This window comes from Dermochelys coriacea, chromosome 14, assembly GCF_009764565.3.
Source record: "Dermochelys coriacea isolate rDerCor1 chromosome 14, rDerCor1.pri.v4, whole genome shotgun sequence".
Lineage (NCBI taxonomy): Eukaryota > Metazoa > Chordata > Testudines > Dermochelyidae > Dermochelys > Dermochelys coriacea.
In genome coordinates this window covers 36,486,169-36,504,010 of record NC_050081.1, presented here as the reverse complement: position 1 = coordinate 36,504,010, position 17,842 = coordinate 36,486,169, and the positions used below count along the sequence as shown (strand labels likewise).

The following is a 17,842-nucleotide window of genomic DNA, read 5'->3' as shown; positions in this document are numbered from 1 at the left end:
CAGAGCCACCAGGATGCAGGAGAGACCGAGATGAACTGTGCTGACGGAGACCAGGCCTGAGGCCCTGAGAGTTTCCTATGCTGTGTTCAGACACTCAATAAACCCTCCTATTTTATGCTGGCTGAGAGTGACTGCAGGCTGGAGATTAGGGATGCATTATTCCTTCTGGGTATGGAGGCCCCAGGGTCCAGAGCGAGTGGACTCCTTGAGGGGGCCCACGGCAAGAGACAGGCGTGCTGAAGGCTCAGAGATGTGCGGTTCCAGGAGATGAGGGGCCTACGGCTTAACCCCCGAGAGAGAGTGGACCCCCAAGAAGGGCTGTCACACTGTAGGGGGTTCCTCCCAGGGACCGTACAGAGCCGAGAGAGAGCACGAGTCCTGTGAGTCTGTGAAACTGTTTAATTTTTTTTAAAAAGAGCTGATTTCTGACCTGAAATTCTTTTTTTAAAGGCACGCTTGCCCATAAATCATGGCTTCATCCGATAATACAGATATCTATTAAAATAGCAAATACCTGAAAATGACCAAAATAGTTAGCGAGAAACCTAAAAATGCACAAAATCCCAGTCCTCTAAAAAAGTGCTCCTTGGCACACAATGCCACTCAACCCCTGCTCTGAAGAAATCCATCGATACCATCTTCTAATTCAAATCCTGTGTCAAGTGCCTGCTCAAAGCCATTCTTGAAGACTCTGCCAGGGTTTTTGCCAGATCCCATTCTCAGGATCCTGCCTGTAATTGCTTTAATCAAACCGTTATGATGCTGCAAGCAAGCGAGCACATGCTTAATGAAGTCAGTGGGTGCCTGTGCTTCAGGTTAATAACAAGATCTCGCGCTCATCATGGGGGAGGGTTGCAGATCCATCTGTTCGCTGGTTTGTTTACTTCATTCTCTTTAAAAGGCCCAACCCCCTGCCGCTGTTAAAACCATCGTACAGGTGCAGAGGCCAGAACCGGCGGGATGGAAATGTAAAACCCCCGTGGCACTAAATAACCAGGATATGCAAACAACCAACGGGGGCTTGTCCTTTTCCGTACTGGGATCCCACTCCTCTCTGCCTGGACTCCCCAGCACCATGGAAAGGGGCAGTGGCTCCCTGCTATCTGGTCAGGCTCATAGCCCCTATCCTGAGAATCTTCCATTGATCCCGCCCCCTCCCTCTCTGGCCCCACCCCGTCCATTAACGTTGACTCTAACGCCCCACAAGAAGCAGCCACGGAGTGGGGGTCTGGGAGTGGGCTGGGGGGGGGGCATTGAGAGGCTTGGAGGAGAGAGAGACTGAGAAAGAGATGAATGATGGTGTCTAGATGAGGGATGAAAGACAGAGAGCAGGAAGGCAGGGGGATCTCCTCCCCATAGATGTCCCACCCCCATAGGAATATATCTTGGGCAGGGCAGTTGGGTTCTCTGCTATGACCCATGGCAGCATTTGATCCAGAATTAGTTGGAAAATGAGGGGGTGGGGGAGAAGAGCAGTCCCCTGTGAAAATCTTTCAGCAAAAATTCAAATAGGAAACATTTAGTCTGAAAAGAGAAATATTTTGATTTGGACAAGCTGTTAGAGTGCCTCATGGGAGTTGTAGTTCAGGAGTCTTTAGGCCCAGCTCCCTGGTTGCACTACATCTCCCATGATGCACCAGTCTCTCGGGGAAGAGAGGCAGATGCATCATGGGAGTTGCACTTCAGAAGGGTTATTCTGCTGTAGGCTGGGCTTCCAATGTACACATCTCCCATGATGTACCATGAATATGGCTATCTTTTGGACACAGGTATTTTTAGTAAAAGTCATGGACAGGTCACAGATAGTAAATAAAAATACATGGCCCGTGACCTGTCCATGACCTTTACTATACCCCTAACTAAAATTTGGGCCAGAGGTCTGCAGGTGCTCTGGGGGTGGGGGACAGTCCGGGGGCACTGGAGGTGCTGGTGGGATGGCTTGGGACCCACATGGGTGCTGGGGTGGGTGGGTGACAGCGCACAGCCTGGGATCCCCGCTGGTGCCCCGGGGGTTGGAAGGGCTGGAAGGCTCCCTGCCTGGCTCCGTGCAGCTCCCCAGAAGTAGCCAGCATGTCCTTGCAGCTCCTAGGGGGAGGGCAGGGGGGCTCCGTGTGCTGCCCCTGCCACAAGCTCTGGCTCTGCAGCTCCCATTGGCCAGGAACTGCAGCCAGTGGGAGCTGCAGAGGTGGTGCCTGCAAGCAGGGGCAGCGTGCAGAGCCCCCTGGCCCCTCTGCCTAGGAGCTGGAGGAAGATGCTGGTTGCTTTCGGGGAGTCCCCCCACCCGAGGTAAGCGCCGCAACCCAACCCCCTGACCCAGTCCTGAGCCCGCTCCCACACCCAAACTGCTGCTGGCCCAGGGCAGCCCCTGAGCCAGCCACACAGGCCACTGCAAAAGACACTGTGATTTCCATGACCTCCGTGACCATGACAGGCATGCAGCCTTAACCGTGAGCTCTTCGAGAGCGGAGGCGGCTGCATCATGGGAGCCCCTGGTCATGCTGCATAATGGGAATGGTAGTTCAGGTCTCTCATGCCCCCAAATTCTTCCCTAGGTTGGGCTTCCTAATGGGACTACATCTCCCAGATTCACCACAGTCTCTTGGTGAGGAGAGGCTGATGCATCACAGAAGACATAGTCCAGCCAGGGAGCCTGGTCCATAGTCAACAATGGGGACAGGAGTAAACTGAACCACAACACCCATGAGGCACTGTGGCAGCCTTCCAGAATTGAAATATTTTCGGGTTTTTTTGAGGTGTTGCGGGGAGGGAATGGAAATTCCCCACAGGGTGCAGTCACTTTTTCACAGAACAATTCCATCTCGTCGAAAACCCAATTTCCCATCCAAACATGAGTTTAGAGAGAACATTTCCCATTGCCCAGCTCCCTGATGTCTCCAGCTCTGTGCCCTCCACGCAGTGACCCCCTCCCTGGCTCCTCTCTCCTTGCCAACCACCCCCAGTACTAACGATAGTGAAAACATCATGGGGGGGGGGAAGGAGGCTGGTGCCCGGGCATGGGGCCTCCTTTTCTCTCCAAAACCTCATGTGACACCCCTTCCCAAACTTTCCAGACCAAAGCCACCAAGGGCTGGGATGGACCAGGTAGAATTTCAGGGGAATCCTTCCAGCCAGTAGAAGATCAAGCTTTTACTGGGATACCAAGCAACATGGGCCCATTGGTCGCAGTAGGAAGGAGCCAGGATACTGGGCTAGATGGGCCTGTGGGCCTGAGGCTCTGCAGCCATGCTGGCTTAGTGCTAGCTGCCCCTCTGCTCACCAGGGCCTGGTGTTGCAATACTCCTGCTTGTAGCGGATCCATCGGGCATCCCGTGACACACCCACTACTGTCCAAGATGGCCGCTTCCCCCATGGCACCCCGGCTGGGTCGTACCACCTGCTGCCGGGCTGTGGAGGGAAGCAGTCCACAGGATCTCCTAGGCCTGGGGGCTTTGACTCTGGGGCCGCCCGGACGCCTGGGTTCTTAGTCCTGTCCATCAGGGCCGGCTTGGTGGGAGGGGAGGTGCCCTCAGAGTGACAGACCGTCCCACCTGGCTGGGGTAGGGGAGCTGGATGTGATGGTTCCTGGCTGGTGATCATTGTGCTGTCCAACCTGACATAGAGAGAGGGAGGCACCAGTCAGTGCCGGGGGTGTGTCCCCTCGAATACTCCTGGAGTGTGGTGGCGGGTAGACGTGGGGAGCACAAGCCAAGGGTTGGGGGAGGGGAGGGCTCCCAGCAATGAGGGAGGTGGGCCATGTGAGGAACAAAAGCCAGAGAAGGAGGGATCACAGAGGAGTCCCAGAAGTTGGGGATGCTGGTGGCATGGGGAGCACGGGGAGGGATCCCAGCAGAAGGGAGGCAGGTGGTATGGGGAATGTGGGTTGGAGGGGGGTCATGATGGGGTCCAAGAAGTGGGGGGACAGCAGGTTGTGGAGGTGGGGGGGTGTCCTGGAAGGGTCCCAGAGGTGGGCAGCGGAAGCAGGAATCTTACCGGCCTTCTGAGTCCTGGAGTCTCCTTAGTGGCTCTCGGCTGCTCTCTGGGTCAACGAGCAAAATGGGGAGTGAGCAGCAATTCTTGTAACTTCCCTGATAGTCGCTACCAGTCCCCCCCACCCTCGCCACCTCAGGACTGCAGGGAGCAAGGAGGAAGTGGGGGGCTTAGTGCACCTGGCAGTCAGTGCTGACCCCAATGCCCAGTGCAGCAGGGTGAGGGGTAGGGGATCAGCAAGAGGAGACCAGCGAAGATGTGGCAGGACTCCGGCTGGCTCCAGGGGGCTGGGACAGGACCCCCTGAACTGCCAGACTCTGGGGGGCAGCTGCAGCCTGAGTGCTGGGCTTCAAGGCAATGGGAAAGAGCAGCAAGATTTCCACCTGCCAGGGTGCCAAGGGCCGATCCCAGACACACCCAACCCTGCCCACAGTGAGAGGTGGAAACCCCAGTCCAGCTTGGGGTGAGGCCCTGCGCCCGCCCCACTCACCCGCTCTCCTCTCAGCGCCACCAGCCACCCCCTCAAGCAATGGGGTTGGGTTCCCGTAGCGGCTGTAGGAACTCCACTGAGCCACAAGGCCGTCCTGCCCCACAGCGCTCCCCCTGGAGGAGAGAGGGGAGGAGAGGGGGGGTGATGAGGAGGAAGCGGAAGGTGAGGGGTGGGGGGATGCCAGGCTGGGAGGGGGGAGGACAGACATGGCATGGAGTCTCATGGGACAGGAGCACAGACAACCTGATGGAATGGAATTAAGGTGGGGGATTCAGCAGGGGGCGCTCTACCCTCACAGGTAGTGCTGACCCACTGACCCACATCGTGATGAAGGAACAGGGTGGCAGCTTGGCCTGGGGCACTCCCCCTTGGCACTCAGCGCTGATCCCCATGCCCTTGTTCCTGACAATTCTTGAAAGGCCTGCTTTGCACAGGACCCTGTCCGAATCCTAACTCTGACACCTGCATTTCACCTTCCTGCCCTTTCCCCCTACAGGATCCACTGACCCACTTCACTCCCTGTCCTAAATGGCTTCAGAGTCCCTCTGCGGCTGTTCCCCAGCTGCCCCACCCCGGAGGTGACTGCATTTCAGTAGAGGTGGAAATCACTCTGAGATCCTTGGAGGTGCAAGATGGTAGTCATATAAGTGATCAGTCTACTGGCCTGAGAGGATCCCAGCTGATACAAAGCAGAGAGGGCAGCATCTGGCAAAGCCATCCTGGTTTATACACCAGAGCCAGGCAGCACCAAGGTACCCTGTCTGGTCCTGCGCAGACCTTCAGGAGGGGTTCAATCGAACTGCTGCACTTAGCTTATTATTCAGGTTTCAGAGTAGCAGCCGTGTTAGTCTGTATTCGCAAAAAGAAAAGGAGTACTTGTGGCACCTTAGAGACTAACAAATTTATTAGAGCATAAGCTTTCGTGAGCATCCGATGAAGTGAGCTGTAGCTCACGAAAGCTTATGCTCTAATAAATTTGTTAGTCTCTAAGGTGCCACAAGTACTCCTTTTCTTTTTGCTTATTATTCAGGGTACCCAGTAGCTGGTGAAAGGAGCTGGCTAGGCAACCACTAGTGGTTCTGTACCCCCAGACAGACCCACCCTCAGCAATGTGCTGCATACCTGCAGGGATCGATGAGATTCAATCCATTAGACCCAATTCCCCTCCCAGAGCCGGGCATAGAACCCAGGAGTCTTGGCTCTCAGCCCCCTGCTCTAACCACTAAACCAAACTCCCCTCCCAGAGCCAGGGATAGAACCCAGAAGTCCTGACTCTGACCCCCCCCCCCAGTTCTTAACCACCAGACCCCACTCCTCTCCCAGAGATAGGGATAGAACCCAGGTGTCCTGGCTCCCAGCCCTCCCTGCTTTAACCACTAGACCCCACTCCCCTCCTGACGGCACAGCCCCATAAGATGGTTTCAGAGCTGACACGGGCAGAGCAGTACAGCTGCCCTCGGCCTCTGTGGTGCAACAATAAACGACAAAGGCTTCTGTGGAAGGTTTTGAATAATAATAACAAAAATCTCCAAACTTTATTGAAATGTAAATAAAAGCTCACGTTCCCGCATTGAACGCTAACGACCAAAGGCAGCTCAGAGCCCTGGGCAGCTGGGAGGGGACAAACAGGGACAGAGATCAAAGAAAGACACAGTGAGCTAGCTGTGCCCTCGAAGGCTGGTGGACAAGGCCCTGGGCTGGGAACCAGGAGCTCTGGGCTCAGTTCCCAGCTCTGCCACTGAGCGGGTGTGACCTTCAGCAAGTCCTGGAGATGCAGATCCTCCCAGGTATCTAGGTGCGTAACAGCTAGTGAGTTCAATGGGCATTGTGACGGAGAGGGGACTTTCTGTAGTATTTGTATGGAGGCCTGTGTGTGCCTCAGTTTCCCCGGCACTTGGCACTGGTACCCAGAGGAGGAACACTGATTTAAGTTTGCTCTCAGGGCAGGCTAAGAGACATAGGTGAGGGTCCCCTCCCTGCCTGGGTGGAACCAAGAGCCCTGAAGGAACTGGTGGAAACTGACCCAGATTAACAAGGGGGCCAGTGACCGAGCTCCAGGGCCTCATGGATTTACCCACCTCTCTGCCGGGAAGCTGAGCAAAAAGCCCAGAACAAACGAGCGAGAGGTGGGGGAAGCTGGGAGCGGAGGAAGGAGGTCGGCCTGAGAGACAGAACCTGACCATGGAGTTCACTGTGCTTGAACCTTCTTTCCTCCACGCTGACCTAAGAACCGCTAGCTGCCGTGTGCAGGGTGACTAAGCAATGGTTACCTTGTTTCAAAAAGGCTGCCACTGTCACAGTACTGATTAGGAGTACTGAGTATGGGGAAATTGAGGCATATATACGTCTCAGATAACTACTATAGAACATTCCCACTTCATCACAGGTATCTAAAAATACCTTTGAGGATCTAGGCATGAATTTCTCTGGCCTCAGGTTCCGCATCCGTAAAATGGGGAGAACAATCCTTCCCTCATCTGCCTGGTCTGATTGTCAGTTCTTTGGGGCAGGGCACAATGGGGACCTGATCTCAGCTGGGGCAGGGACTGTCTCTTTCTGTGTGTCTGAGCAGCACCCGGCACAACGGGGCCCTGATCTCAGCTGGGGCAGGGACTGTCTCTCCCTATGTGTCTGTGCAGCGCCCGGCACAACGGGGCCCTGATCTCAGCTGGGGCAGGGACTGTCTCTCCCTGTGTGTCTGTGCAGCACCCAGCACAACGGGGCTCTGATCTCAGCTGGGCCTTCAGGTTTTAATATAATTTAAAAATAAGTGCACCAGATTCAGGTCAGGGAGTTTTTGAACCGAAGTTTTCCAGTATTAATAATTATTAACTAATTAACACTTTAATTAAGCCTCATGACATCCCTGGGAGATGGGGCCCTAATTTTACTCTTTTTTGCAGATAGGGAAACTGAGGCACGGAACAGTGAAAGGACTTGCCCAGTTTGACATAGTGAGTTTGTGAAGAGACTCAGGGATCTCTACTCCCAGCCGTCCTGCTTTAACCTACTCGGCCCCACTGCCCTACCAGAGCTGGGGATAGAACCCAAGATTCCTTATTCCCAGCTCCCCTGTTATAACCTGCTAGGCCCCTTCTCAGCTCTCAGAACTGGGGATAGAACCCAGGAGTCCTGGCTCTAACCCACTAGACTCCTCTGCCCGTGAACAGCTGTGACGCCTTCAGGGGAACTGGAGCAAAAGCAACTGAGAAGTCATTAACAGTGGTTCCCTTTGGGGGCATCTGGCTACTGGCCATATCCTTTGTAGATCCTTGCCATGGATCTGACAGCTGAAGGGACCCCTCGGAGGGATCTGGCAGTCAACAGTGGATCCCTCCTGAGGTTCTAGCCATTGGCAATTTGTAGACAACCTTTTTAGGAGGCATTTGTAATGGAGCCATGTGGCAACTCGGCCAATCAGGAAGCTGGGGGCAGACTCTATTTGTTGGATTTAGCAATTGGCAACATGTAGCGGATTGCCTTTGGAGGACTCAGGAGCCTGTTGGTCTTGGGTGTTGCTAAGGCAGGCCCCTTTTCAGAGGCACCAGTCAAAGAATTCAACTCAATCTTAGTCTGGTTTCAGTGATTGGCAGCACGAAGCACATCCCTTTCTAACCCACTCAAGAGAATAGAGAATTAGATCTTATTCTGGAGTCAGTACTGGTGATCTGCACTGGATCTCTTTTAGATCCAGCCACTGGGTAACAAGGAAGGGGTCATATTTTGAAGCCAGCAACTAGTAATCAGCAGCAAATTCCTTTTAGATCCAGCAACCACATGAGACAAAGGGACTTTATTTCAGAGTCTTCTGTTAGTGGGCCAGAATGGATCTTTTTAAATCTACTGACTGTAAATCACATGGGATCTCATTTTAAAACCAGGAATTGGTGACCTACAGCAGATCCCTTTTAGATCCACCAATTAAGAAACATAACCAGTAATTGGTGATCAGCAGTAGATCCTTTAAATCCAGCAAGCATGAACCTCAAGAGGTACCTTGCTCTAGACTCCACCCACACTGGATCCCACTTAGATCTATTCAGAAACATAAGGGGATCCTATTTCTGATTATGAGGTTAGCATTTGGTGATCCTTTTTAGATCCAGCCACTCAGAAAAATAAAGGGATCCTTTAAGTCAGCAAATTAGTGGATTGCTTTTAGATCCACCCACTAAGGAACACACATGGATTCTATCCTTAAGTCAGTCACTGGTGATCTGCAAGTAGACCCAGCAATGATGACACGCAAGGGGACCTGGTTCTAGAGTGGATTGAGGAGATCTAGTTTAAGTCCACTGGCAATCTATAGTGGATCCCAGTTAGATCCCAAGACAAACAAGGGGGTCCTATTTCTGAGTCTGCGGTTGCCAATTTGCAGTGGATCCTTTTCTTTAAATCCACCTACAGACAAACACAAGGGGAGGATCTGATCTGGCACCAAGCAGCAGATCCCATTTCGAGATCCGGCATGGGAGGGACGATCAGAACCAGATTTCCTACTGTAAACCTCTGAGAGCTTTGGATCCAAAGTACAACATATGCATATTTAAAAAAAGGGGGTGGGGGGGGAACTACCGTACTAACGGGACCGGATCCCTCTTCGGAGGGTGTTTTAGGATCATTCCATAGAAAAACACCCACTGAGCCCTGGAAATAACCTGGCATCTGCACCAGCCCTACCGAAGCCTATAAAAAAGGGCTGGGGAGGAACGATGGGGCTGAAACCCCCCCATCGCCGCCTGAGATCTCAAGACACAAATGGACGATCAAGCCAGGGCGGGGGTGGGGGACACAGCGGCGACGTCAATGGCTGGTGTTTTCCGAGCGGGTGAGGGAGCTGGGATGGGGAGGAGGGGACAGAGAGAAAGACAGAGAGAAGACAGGTTAGATCCCAGGCAGGCTGGGGGAAATGTGACCTGAGCAAGATCCCTTTCCCCCCCCACCCAAAAAGAGATGGCTGGTGACTTCTGGTTTTTATCCCGCCTGGGTCTCCAGAGCTACTGTGTGGTTCTGGGGGCACAGTGGGAATAGCTAGAGGCACCAGGCTTTGGTTCTGCTGGGCCAAATTCAACGGTGCAGGAAAAAGTGGGAATGACCCCCCCACTGCCAACTGGCTGGAAAGCAGGGAGCAAGGGACAAAGCTGGGTGACTAGTCCAGAGCTGAAACTGGCTGACAGTGGTGTCAAGTCAGAGCAGCTCGGAGCATGGCTTGCACTGATCCAGACCTGGGTATGCAAAGTATGAGTGTGCAAAAGTTAGTGCAGTTTGCATGGATCCAGCTGTGGGTGCAAATCGTGAGCGTAAAAAACCAGTGGGGGTTGAACTGAGCTGGCCTCAGCCATGCAAATGGTGAACCTGCAAAATCAGTGCACCCCCCATAGATCCAACACGCTGAGCAGGCAAAGTCAGAGAACTTTGCATGGACCCAACACTATTGTGTGCAACACAAGCATGCAAAAGCAGCATAGCCGATGTGGATCCAACCTGGCGTGCAAAGCACAAATATGGAAGAGTGATATGGCTCCCACAGGTCCAACATGCTGGTGTGCAAAGGATGAGTGTGCAAAACTAGTTGGCTTGCACAGATCCAACAACTGAGCATGCAAAGGTTGTGTGCAAATTCAGACTGGCTCACACAAATCCAACCTCTGAGTGTGCAAAATCAATACATCTTGCACACATCCAGCATCTGAATGTGCAACTGGTGAGCATGCAAAATCAGTGAGATATGCAGAGATCTAACATGTATATGTGCAAACAGTGAGCATGTAAAAACAGTGCAGCTCACACAAATCCAACACCTGAGCTGCGAAAGGTGAGCAAGCAAAATCAGAGCAATTTGCATGGATGCAACATGGTGGTGTGCAACATAAGTGTACAAAATCACATGGATCCAACCTAGCATGCAAAATCAGTGTGGTTTGCACAGATCCCACACCACAGTGTGCAACATGAGTGCAACTTGTGCTGATGCAGCACTCAGTGTGAACATACAAAAGGTAGTCTCCTTGCACAGATCCGGCACTCACACACAAAACTAGTGCACCTTGCACTATCTGGGACTCGCTATGAACGGGAAAGCCAGTGCAGCTGACACCAATCTAGCATTCGATGCGGACATGCGAAAGCAGGGGAAACAGCATCAGTTTGACACCTAGCCAGTGCAAATCGAGGACAATCTGCACTGGCTTGGTATTAGAGCAAACATGCGACGCTAGTGGGTGGGGATCTGAGCCTCAGCGGGAGCGTGTACAGGCCAGAGAAGGGGAAAAGTTTGGCATGGGCGCACAAACCGAGGGCTGGCAGTTTGTGCAAAATAAGGCCAACTCTCCCTAAGGCAGCACTTGGGGTGGGCGTGCAAGACATGGAGGATCAGGATAAGCGTGCAATGTGGGTGGTCGAGCCAGGGCTCGCCAAACGACACGACAGCTGCTTCCACCTCCCCGGTGCGGAGCAACTCCCCCTCATTCACAGCCTCACTGAGTCTGGCCCAGAGCAGGGAGGCCCCACATCCAGTCTGCAGCTGCCCGCTCTGGGTAACTGAGGGAGGGGACAGAGCTGAGCAGCTGTGCATGAACGCAGTTCAAAACATAGGGCCAGGAGAATGAGGAAGAGGGTCACGCACCCCCTCACCTGCCCTCCCCTCTGGTTCTTGGCTGAGTGAGAAGATACTACCCTGCACGCACATCCCCCAGATTGCCAGGACCAGACGTCAACCAGCAGCCCAGATCCAAGATCTGTAGGATCGGAGGCCAGCCTGTGTTCTAGATTCTCAAGATCTCCTGGGATTGGATGCCATACAACAGCCCAGCGACCCAGATCTCCAGGACTGTACACCGCCTGGCAGCTCAGATCCGAAATCCCCAGGAGCGGGTACTGCCCAGCAGCCAAGATCCCCACTAATGGAAACCACCCGTAATCGGATACTGCCCAGATCCCTGTGACCGGGCACTGCCCAGCAGGATGCCCTCCATAAAAGGGCCCAGGCTCCTAGGCGCAACACAGGCTGGGTCCATCAGGGTTAGAGCGGCAATGTCCCCCGCCCCGTACCTGGTTCTTCGCCTCTGGGCGGCCGGCCCATCCGGCTCGCCATTGAGCAGGTGGTGAGCGGCCGCATGCGGGGGGCAGAGGCGCAGGTTCCGCAGCAGCTCCTGCTCGTTGAGGAAGGGCTTGAGGCAGGTGCGAACCGGCGAGTTCCCCAGGCTGCTGGAGCGGGTCAGCGAGTGCGACTGGTTGAAGGGCCAGGGCGGCTCCACCTCCTCCTTCAGAACTGAAGGGAGATGCCCAGGATCAGACCCTCTGGCCCTGCTCCGTGCCCCCCACCCCCCTTCCTAACCCAGGTACAGCCTGGGGGCCCTCGTGATCCTGGATTAACGAAGGGGAAGGGAGTGAACCTTGCAAAGTCATAGAGTTCTGGGGCCTCCTGTTGCTAGAGAGTCCCAGGATGTGTGAAATAGGGGCATGTTAAGAAAGATGGGCCCAAGTTGTTTTCCAGCTCTCAGCCCCTCTTGTCTAGGGATGGCCCAGTTGTAAGGGTGCTTGTCCGGGCCTTGGCAGACCCAGGACCTATTCCCGGTTCTGCCCCAGGCTCCCTGAATGACCTTGGGAAAGTCACTTAGCCTCCCTGTGCCTCAGTTTCCCCATTTGCAGAAGGCAGCTAATAGCAGGACCCTGCTTCCCAGGGCTACTGTGAGGTGCTCAGATCCTATGATGATGGAGGCCAGATAAGATTGATAGAACATAATACGGACAGTCCAGTCCATCTGCTGTGTGGCGGTAGCAATGGGATGAACTGCTCCAGCTAGCAGTGTGTGTGTGTGTGTGTGTGGGGTCCATTCTGCAAAGTGGGGGGTGGGGATCTGCCCTCCCCCATCAGAGGGGCAGTGGCTTCCCCCACAACAGCTGTGGGAGCGGCTCCTGGAGAGGGCAGTGTGGTTGACGGCTGATTGGTGCATGCCCTGTGATCATTGTGCAGGACGGTAAAGAACCCTTGGGGGGTGTGCTGGGTGAGGGGGGCAAAGAAGGAAGCAGAAGGGGAGTGGGCAGTGCAGCAGCTGGGCTAGGGGCAGAAGGGAAAGGGGAATCATTCTAGCCCCCCCCCCAATTCCAGTCAAAGCAAATGGAGGGATATACTGAAAACCACACGTGCCAGCAGCCTCATTTCAGGGGACCCCCCTGTCACAGCCCTGCTGAGTCCAGGCACCCCTGTGTGGTGACACTAGGCAGTGCAGGCTGGGTTAGTCAGGCTAAGGGCCCACAGGGTCCAGCAGCCTCAAACCCCCCTTTGATGTTCATTACAGCCAAGTGCTGCCTCTTCTCAGCCATTAGGGGCGCCACACCAAACCTCCTGGGATTGTTTGGGAACAGAGGGGCACATCCTAGGTGGGGATACTCCTGATCCAGCCTGTCCCCCATCCACAGGCTGGATCATAGCCAGCGCCCCCATCCCATTCCCCACCCCCTGAGCCAACCAGACTGCTCCGCCCCTCCCTCCGGGGCTGGATCAGAGTCGGCACCCCCTAGAGGGCAAAGGCCCTGTGTCTCATTCCCCAGCCAGCCAGTCCCCCATCCACAGGCTGGATCAGAGCCAGCGCCCCCTAGAGGGGAAAGGCCCCATGTCCCATTCCCTGCCCCCCACCCTGGGCCAGTCTCTTACACTCTCGGTCTGTCAGAGAGTAGGGTTTTATCTCCTCCTCAGCACGTTTTGGAGGCAACTTCCTCACCGGAGCTGCAGGGAGAGGGTGAGAAAGGTCAGTTCCAGAAAGGCAGAGGCCAGAAGGGATTGGCCCAGATCGTAACTATCACATCCCAGAGCTGGAGGTTTCAAACCCCTCCTGGGCTCACCGGAGCGCTCCAAACCAGGCCATGATCATTCCTGGCCTAACTTTGATTGCCAGCTCTTCGGGGCAGGGGCGGTCGCTTTGGTCTGGGTCTGTATAGCGCCTAGCACAATGGAGTCCTGGGCTGTGCCTGGGCTAGTAGGCGCTACCGCAGCAAACGCACCCCGGGGTCCTGGCCAAATCTCACCATGGCTGATTGCATTGTACTGCCTCTCTAAGCACCACACCCTGTGAGTTTCCTTTCCTTTCCAAAACGTGCGCTGTTGCTGTTCGCCGTTAAATGGCTGCTGCACCCCACCCCAGAGATGGCTGCATCTCAGCACTGGCTGATTGATCCCTGTGCCGAGTTGCTGTGCATCTGTTCTCCAACTACCACACCCCAGAGATGGCTGCATTTCATCCCTGGATGAGCAATCCTTGTGCAGCATCACTGTGCAGCTGTTCCCTTCCTGCCACACCCCAGAGGCGGTTGCATCTTAGTGTCTGATGAGCAATTCCTGTGCATCGCTAATATGCAGCTGTTCCCCAGCTGCCCCACCATGAAAGAAAGGGGCAGGCACCCTAGTGCTTGAAACACTGATTGCTAGACTTGGCAAAGCCCTACAAAGCAGTGTGTAGGGCACCAACCCATCAATGAACGGGATGTGGCCTCATGGGGCATTAGCATTTCTGCCAGAAGGGGTCCAGTTGGAGCAGAATTGGCGGAGCAGAAGCAACATCCGTCGTTATTATATCTGCATTCCCCTACCATCCAGTCACTGCTCAGCAGCTGTCCAAACCCAGAACAGAGAGATGCTCCCTGTTTTCAGAGACGCTCGGGCCAACCTTTCCAAGAACAGCCTCTAACTATAGTCTCCCTTGCATGTTTGGGCCCCTACCGCCTAGGATCTGCTTCCTAGATTCTAAGGGCAGAAGGGACACTTGTAATCTGAGCTCCTGGATAAGACAGACCACAGAATGGCTCTGGATTGATCCCTGGTTGAACCAGAGCAGATCTTTTATGGGGGGAAAAAAAGACCCATTCTTGATTTTAAAATCTCCAGTGATGGAGAATCCAGCACTGCACAGCTGGGCCTGCCGTTAATACCCTTCACTGGTAAAAATGTACCAGTCTCAATCTTCCAGCCGTTGGATCTTGTTAGACCTCTGTCAGCTAGACCAGCGTTTCTCAAACTGAGGGTCCCAACCCAAAAAGGGATCTCAAGACTATTGTAGGGCAGTCGTGAGATCACACAAATTATAGGGTTACCATATATCTGAGTTTTCCCAGATATGACCTGCTTTTTGGTCCTCCAAGCTCCGTCTGGGCGGATTTTTGAAATACAAACAAATGTCCGTAATTTTCTCTTGCTCGTCATTTTTCCTTTTTTTCAGAGCTGGGTGCCCGGCCAGCCGCTGTCGCTCTCCAGCCACCCAGTTCTGAAGGCAGCACTGCCGTCAGCAGCAGCACAGAAGTAAGGATGGCAATACCATACCATGCCACCCTTACTTCTGCGCTGCTACACAGTGGCAGTGCTGGCTTCAGAGCTGAGCGGCCAAAAGTGACTGCAGCTGGCCAGGCACCCAGCTCTAAAGGCAGCAGGGCCATCAGCAGCAGCACAGAAGTAAGGGGGGGCATAGTACGGTCACTTAGCTCGGTAGGGATCTGCACTCATGTTGTGAAAGCTATGTCTGGTACGAAGAGTGAGGTGGGTTGGCACGGCCTGAAATATTTTCAAAGGGGGGCCCAGCAAAAAAAGTTTGAGAACCCCTGTGCTAGACTGAAGAGCCCCCTACTATCAGATTTCTCTTCCCCATGCAGGTATTGCTAGACAGTGATCAAGTAGGGTGACCAGATGTCCCAAGATTAGGGGCTTTGTCTTAAATAGGCAAATCTATCTGCCGCCCCCTGAAAAAAAAGTGTCCCGATTTTTCATGCTTGCCATCTGGTCAACCTAGGATCAAGTCACCCTTTCACCTTCTCTGTGCTCAGCTAAAGTGATTTGCCCGAGGATCCACACTTCCCACTGTCTACGAGTGGCATTGTGTGTGATCAGCACCTCTGAGAGATGCTGGAGTCAGGCAGGCTGGAGGTGTCTGGAGTCGGGCAGCCCACGATTGAGGGGCTGGAAATCAGAGGCCATTTGATATGATGGCCAGTGGGTGTAACCAGTAGGAGATGGCAGCTGTCCCAAGCTCCCCACTTGGTGCGTATGGGAGACAAAGGACTCTCTTTGTTCCAGCTGGGCAGGGATTTGAAAACACAAGGGAATGGAAATCACGTGACAGGGACAAAGTCGTCTAGATAGGGACGCTGATTCAATTGGTCTCTGCAAGTCCCCGGCTTGGAACGTCGCGTCCCCTCCCCACAAAGCAGGGCAAATTGCAGAGGTCGATCCCGCGTGCTGCCTTTCATTGACAGCTTTCAACCCTGGCACAGGATGAATTAGGGCGGCAGGGCGCGGTGTGGTTGAGTTGCCTCAAGCGGGTGACAGAGCGCTGCTGCATTGGCCAGCCTGCTCCTGATGCTGCTATAGGTTAGCGCTCAGAGCATGGTACTGGATGAATGATGGGATAGCAGAAGTCTCAACCCCCATGCCCCAGTGTGGCACTAGGGGGTGCTGTGCTGTAGGGAGCAGGGTGGGAGCTCAGTAGGGAGTGCGGTGCTGACCCCAATGCCCCAGAGCGGCACTAGGGGATGCTGTATTGCAGGGAGCAGGGTGGGGGCTCAGTAGGCTCCAATGCCCCAGAGCAGCACTAGGGGGCGCTGTGCTGCAAGGAGCAGGGTGGGGGCTTAGTAGGGGGCGCACTCCCCTCAGTAAGTGCTGACCCATAGTGGAGCAGTGTCCTTTCAAGGTGCTGATCACTCACATTCAATCAGGCACTCACTCTTCATTCTTCTCCTCCTAGTCCCACTTCCACTAGCTTCCCTACACTTTTAATGGAGTAACTGAAGAAAAATTCTTCTTCACTTCCTGTCCCAAACAGCTGCTAGTCACTGTATTCATCACATTTGGCCCTATGCTCTAGTATGAGTATTAAACACCTCTATGCCCCACCCCCAACACGGATCAGTGGTAAGTGAGCAATCCCTGAGTCGCTGCATGGCTGTTATCCAATTGCCCCACCCCAGAGGTGGCAGCATTTGAGCGCTGGTTAAACCATCTCCGGGTGGCACTGTTCCATGGCTGTTAACCAGATGCCCCACCCAGAAGTGGCTGCATTTCAGTACTAGGCTGAGGATTTCCATGAAATCTTGTTGCCTGGTTGTTAAGGAGCTGCCGTGGCCCACCCCAGAGGTGGCTGTGTTACAGCTGTGGTTGAAATAATGCTTGCATTAGGTAACAGCCTGTCAATCTGCACAAAGATGAATGTGCTATGTAGATAGCAACAAGCTGTAATGTGCCACTTGCTCTGCACATGGAGGTGCCGAAGCGGCAGTAGGGAAGCTGGCAAGATGGGGTCAGATCAGCCAAGGTTCGGGGGGTCATCACAGGACAGAGGAGGAAAGGGGGCTTCTGTGTGGGGCTCAGGGCGAGGTGCAGGGGAGGAGACACTCAGGGGGAGGTACGAGTTCCTTACTGCATTGATGCTGCTTAGAGAGATCGCCACCCCCAGGGCGACGGGAGGCATGGCAGCATGGGGGCCAGGAACCTCAGGCAGGGAGGATCTAGGCATGCTAAGAATACATCAGCTCTCTAGATGAGACGGGCCCAAGCATGAGGGGAAAAAAGGGTGAGGTTAATTTCCAGAGGCATTCGGTAACACTGCCCCCCTCCCCTCCACCACAGCTCTGGGACGATCAGCAGCAGGAGGAGGAGATGAAGGCAGCACAAAGGGTTAAATCCCATTGATATGAATGAAGTCAGCATGAGCCTGTGGAACTCACAGACATGGGAGAGTCCTGAGGCCTGGAGCTTAACAGGATTCATACACAGGCAGGGTTGCCTAAGGGTTAGAGCAGTGGGCCGGGACACAGGACACCTGGATTCTATTCCTGGCACTGCCACCCGGCCTGCTAGGTGAGTCACTTCTCTGGTCGGTGCCTCAGTTTCCCATTCTGCCCTTTGTCCAGGTGAGAAGCAGGATATAGCCGAGGTTCTGTTCCTTCCCCGCAAGTCTAGCCGTAGTTTCTTCTTGGGGGACTACAACTCCCAGAATGCACCTGGCCTTAAAGGGGCCAAACCCCAATTTTTGTTTCCCATTTGCTGGCCATCCAGGTTAGCCGGCCCAGCTGGCTGAGAAGGGGTGAAGACCACCTCCCCCATTGGCTTCAGGCCTGAAACCCCACAAGGCAGTGGAAAGACAGGACCCACCAGGCAGAAAGCAGGACTGAGTGGTGCTGTTATCGCTCCGATTGGGGGTGTTTGCTACCCCCTAGGGGCTGCCACTTGCCCTCCAGATTTGTTGTCTTAGCCCCTGGTCTAAACCCCAGGCCTCTGGGGTAGCCCTGCCTACACAATGGGGTAGCAGGCCTGACGCTGACCCCTAGGGGGCAGGCTGGGCTTTGCAGCTGCCATCAAAGCAGCCTCCAGCTGGTGGCGAC

General features: G+C 54.3%; 1 protein-coding gene and 1 pseudogene across 8 annotated transcripts in view; one reads left to right on the top strand and one right to left on the bottom strand.

Annotated features, from left to right (window-relative positions):
• The window catches only part of LOC119842653, a 1,040,433-nt pseudogene that overhangs the window by 482,207 nt on the left and 540,384 nt on the right, over nt 1-17,842 (top strand).
• ATAT1 (alpha tubulin acetyltransferase 1) overlaps nt 1-17,842 on the bottom strand; it is a 34,684-nt gene that overhangs the window by 5,137 nt on the left and 11,705 nt on the right. For 2 of the 8 annotated variants that reach the window (XM_043496868.1, XM_043496864.1), the window contains exons 8-12: nt 13,134-13,205; nt 11,528-11,747; nt 4,478-4,590; nt 3,991-4,036; nt 3,278-3,610 (exon numbers count right to left, since the gene is read on the bottom strand). In XM_043496868.1, coding sequence (XP_043352803.1) covers nt 3,278-3,610; nt 3,991-4,036; nt 4,478-4,590; nt 11,528-11,747; nt 13,134-13,205 — 784 coding nt within the window. Of the gene's footprint in view, nt 1-369; nt 947-2,754; nt 3,611-3,990; nt 4,037-4,477; nt 4,591-5,975; nt 11,018-11,527; nt 11,748-13,133; nt 13,206-17,842 lie in introns of those variants that run through there. The other 6 variants (XM_043496865.1, XM_038371942.2, XM_043496867.1 and 3 more) reach the window with 6 other exon arrangements.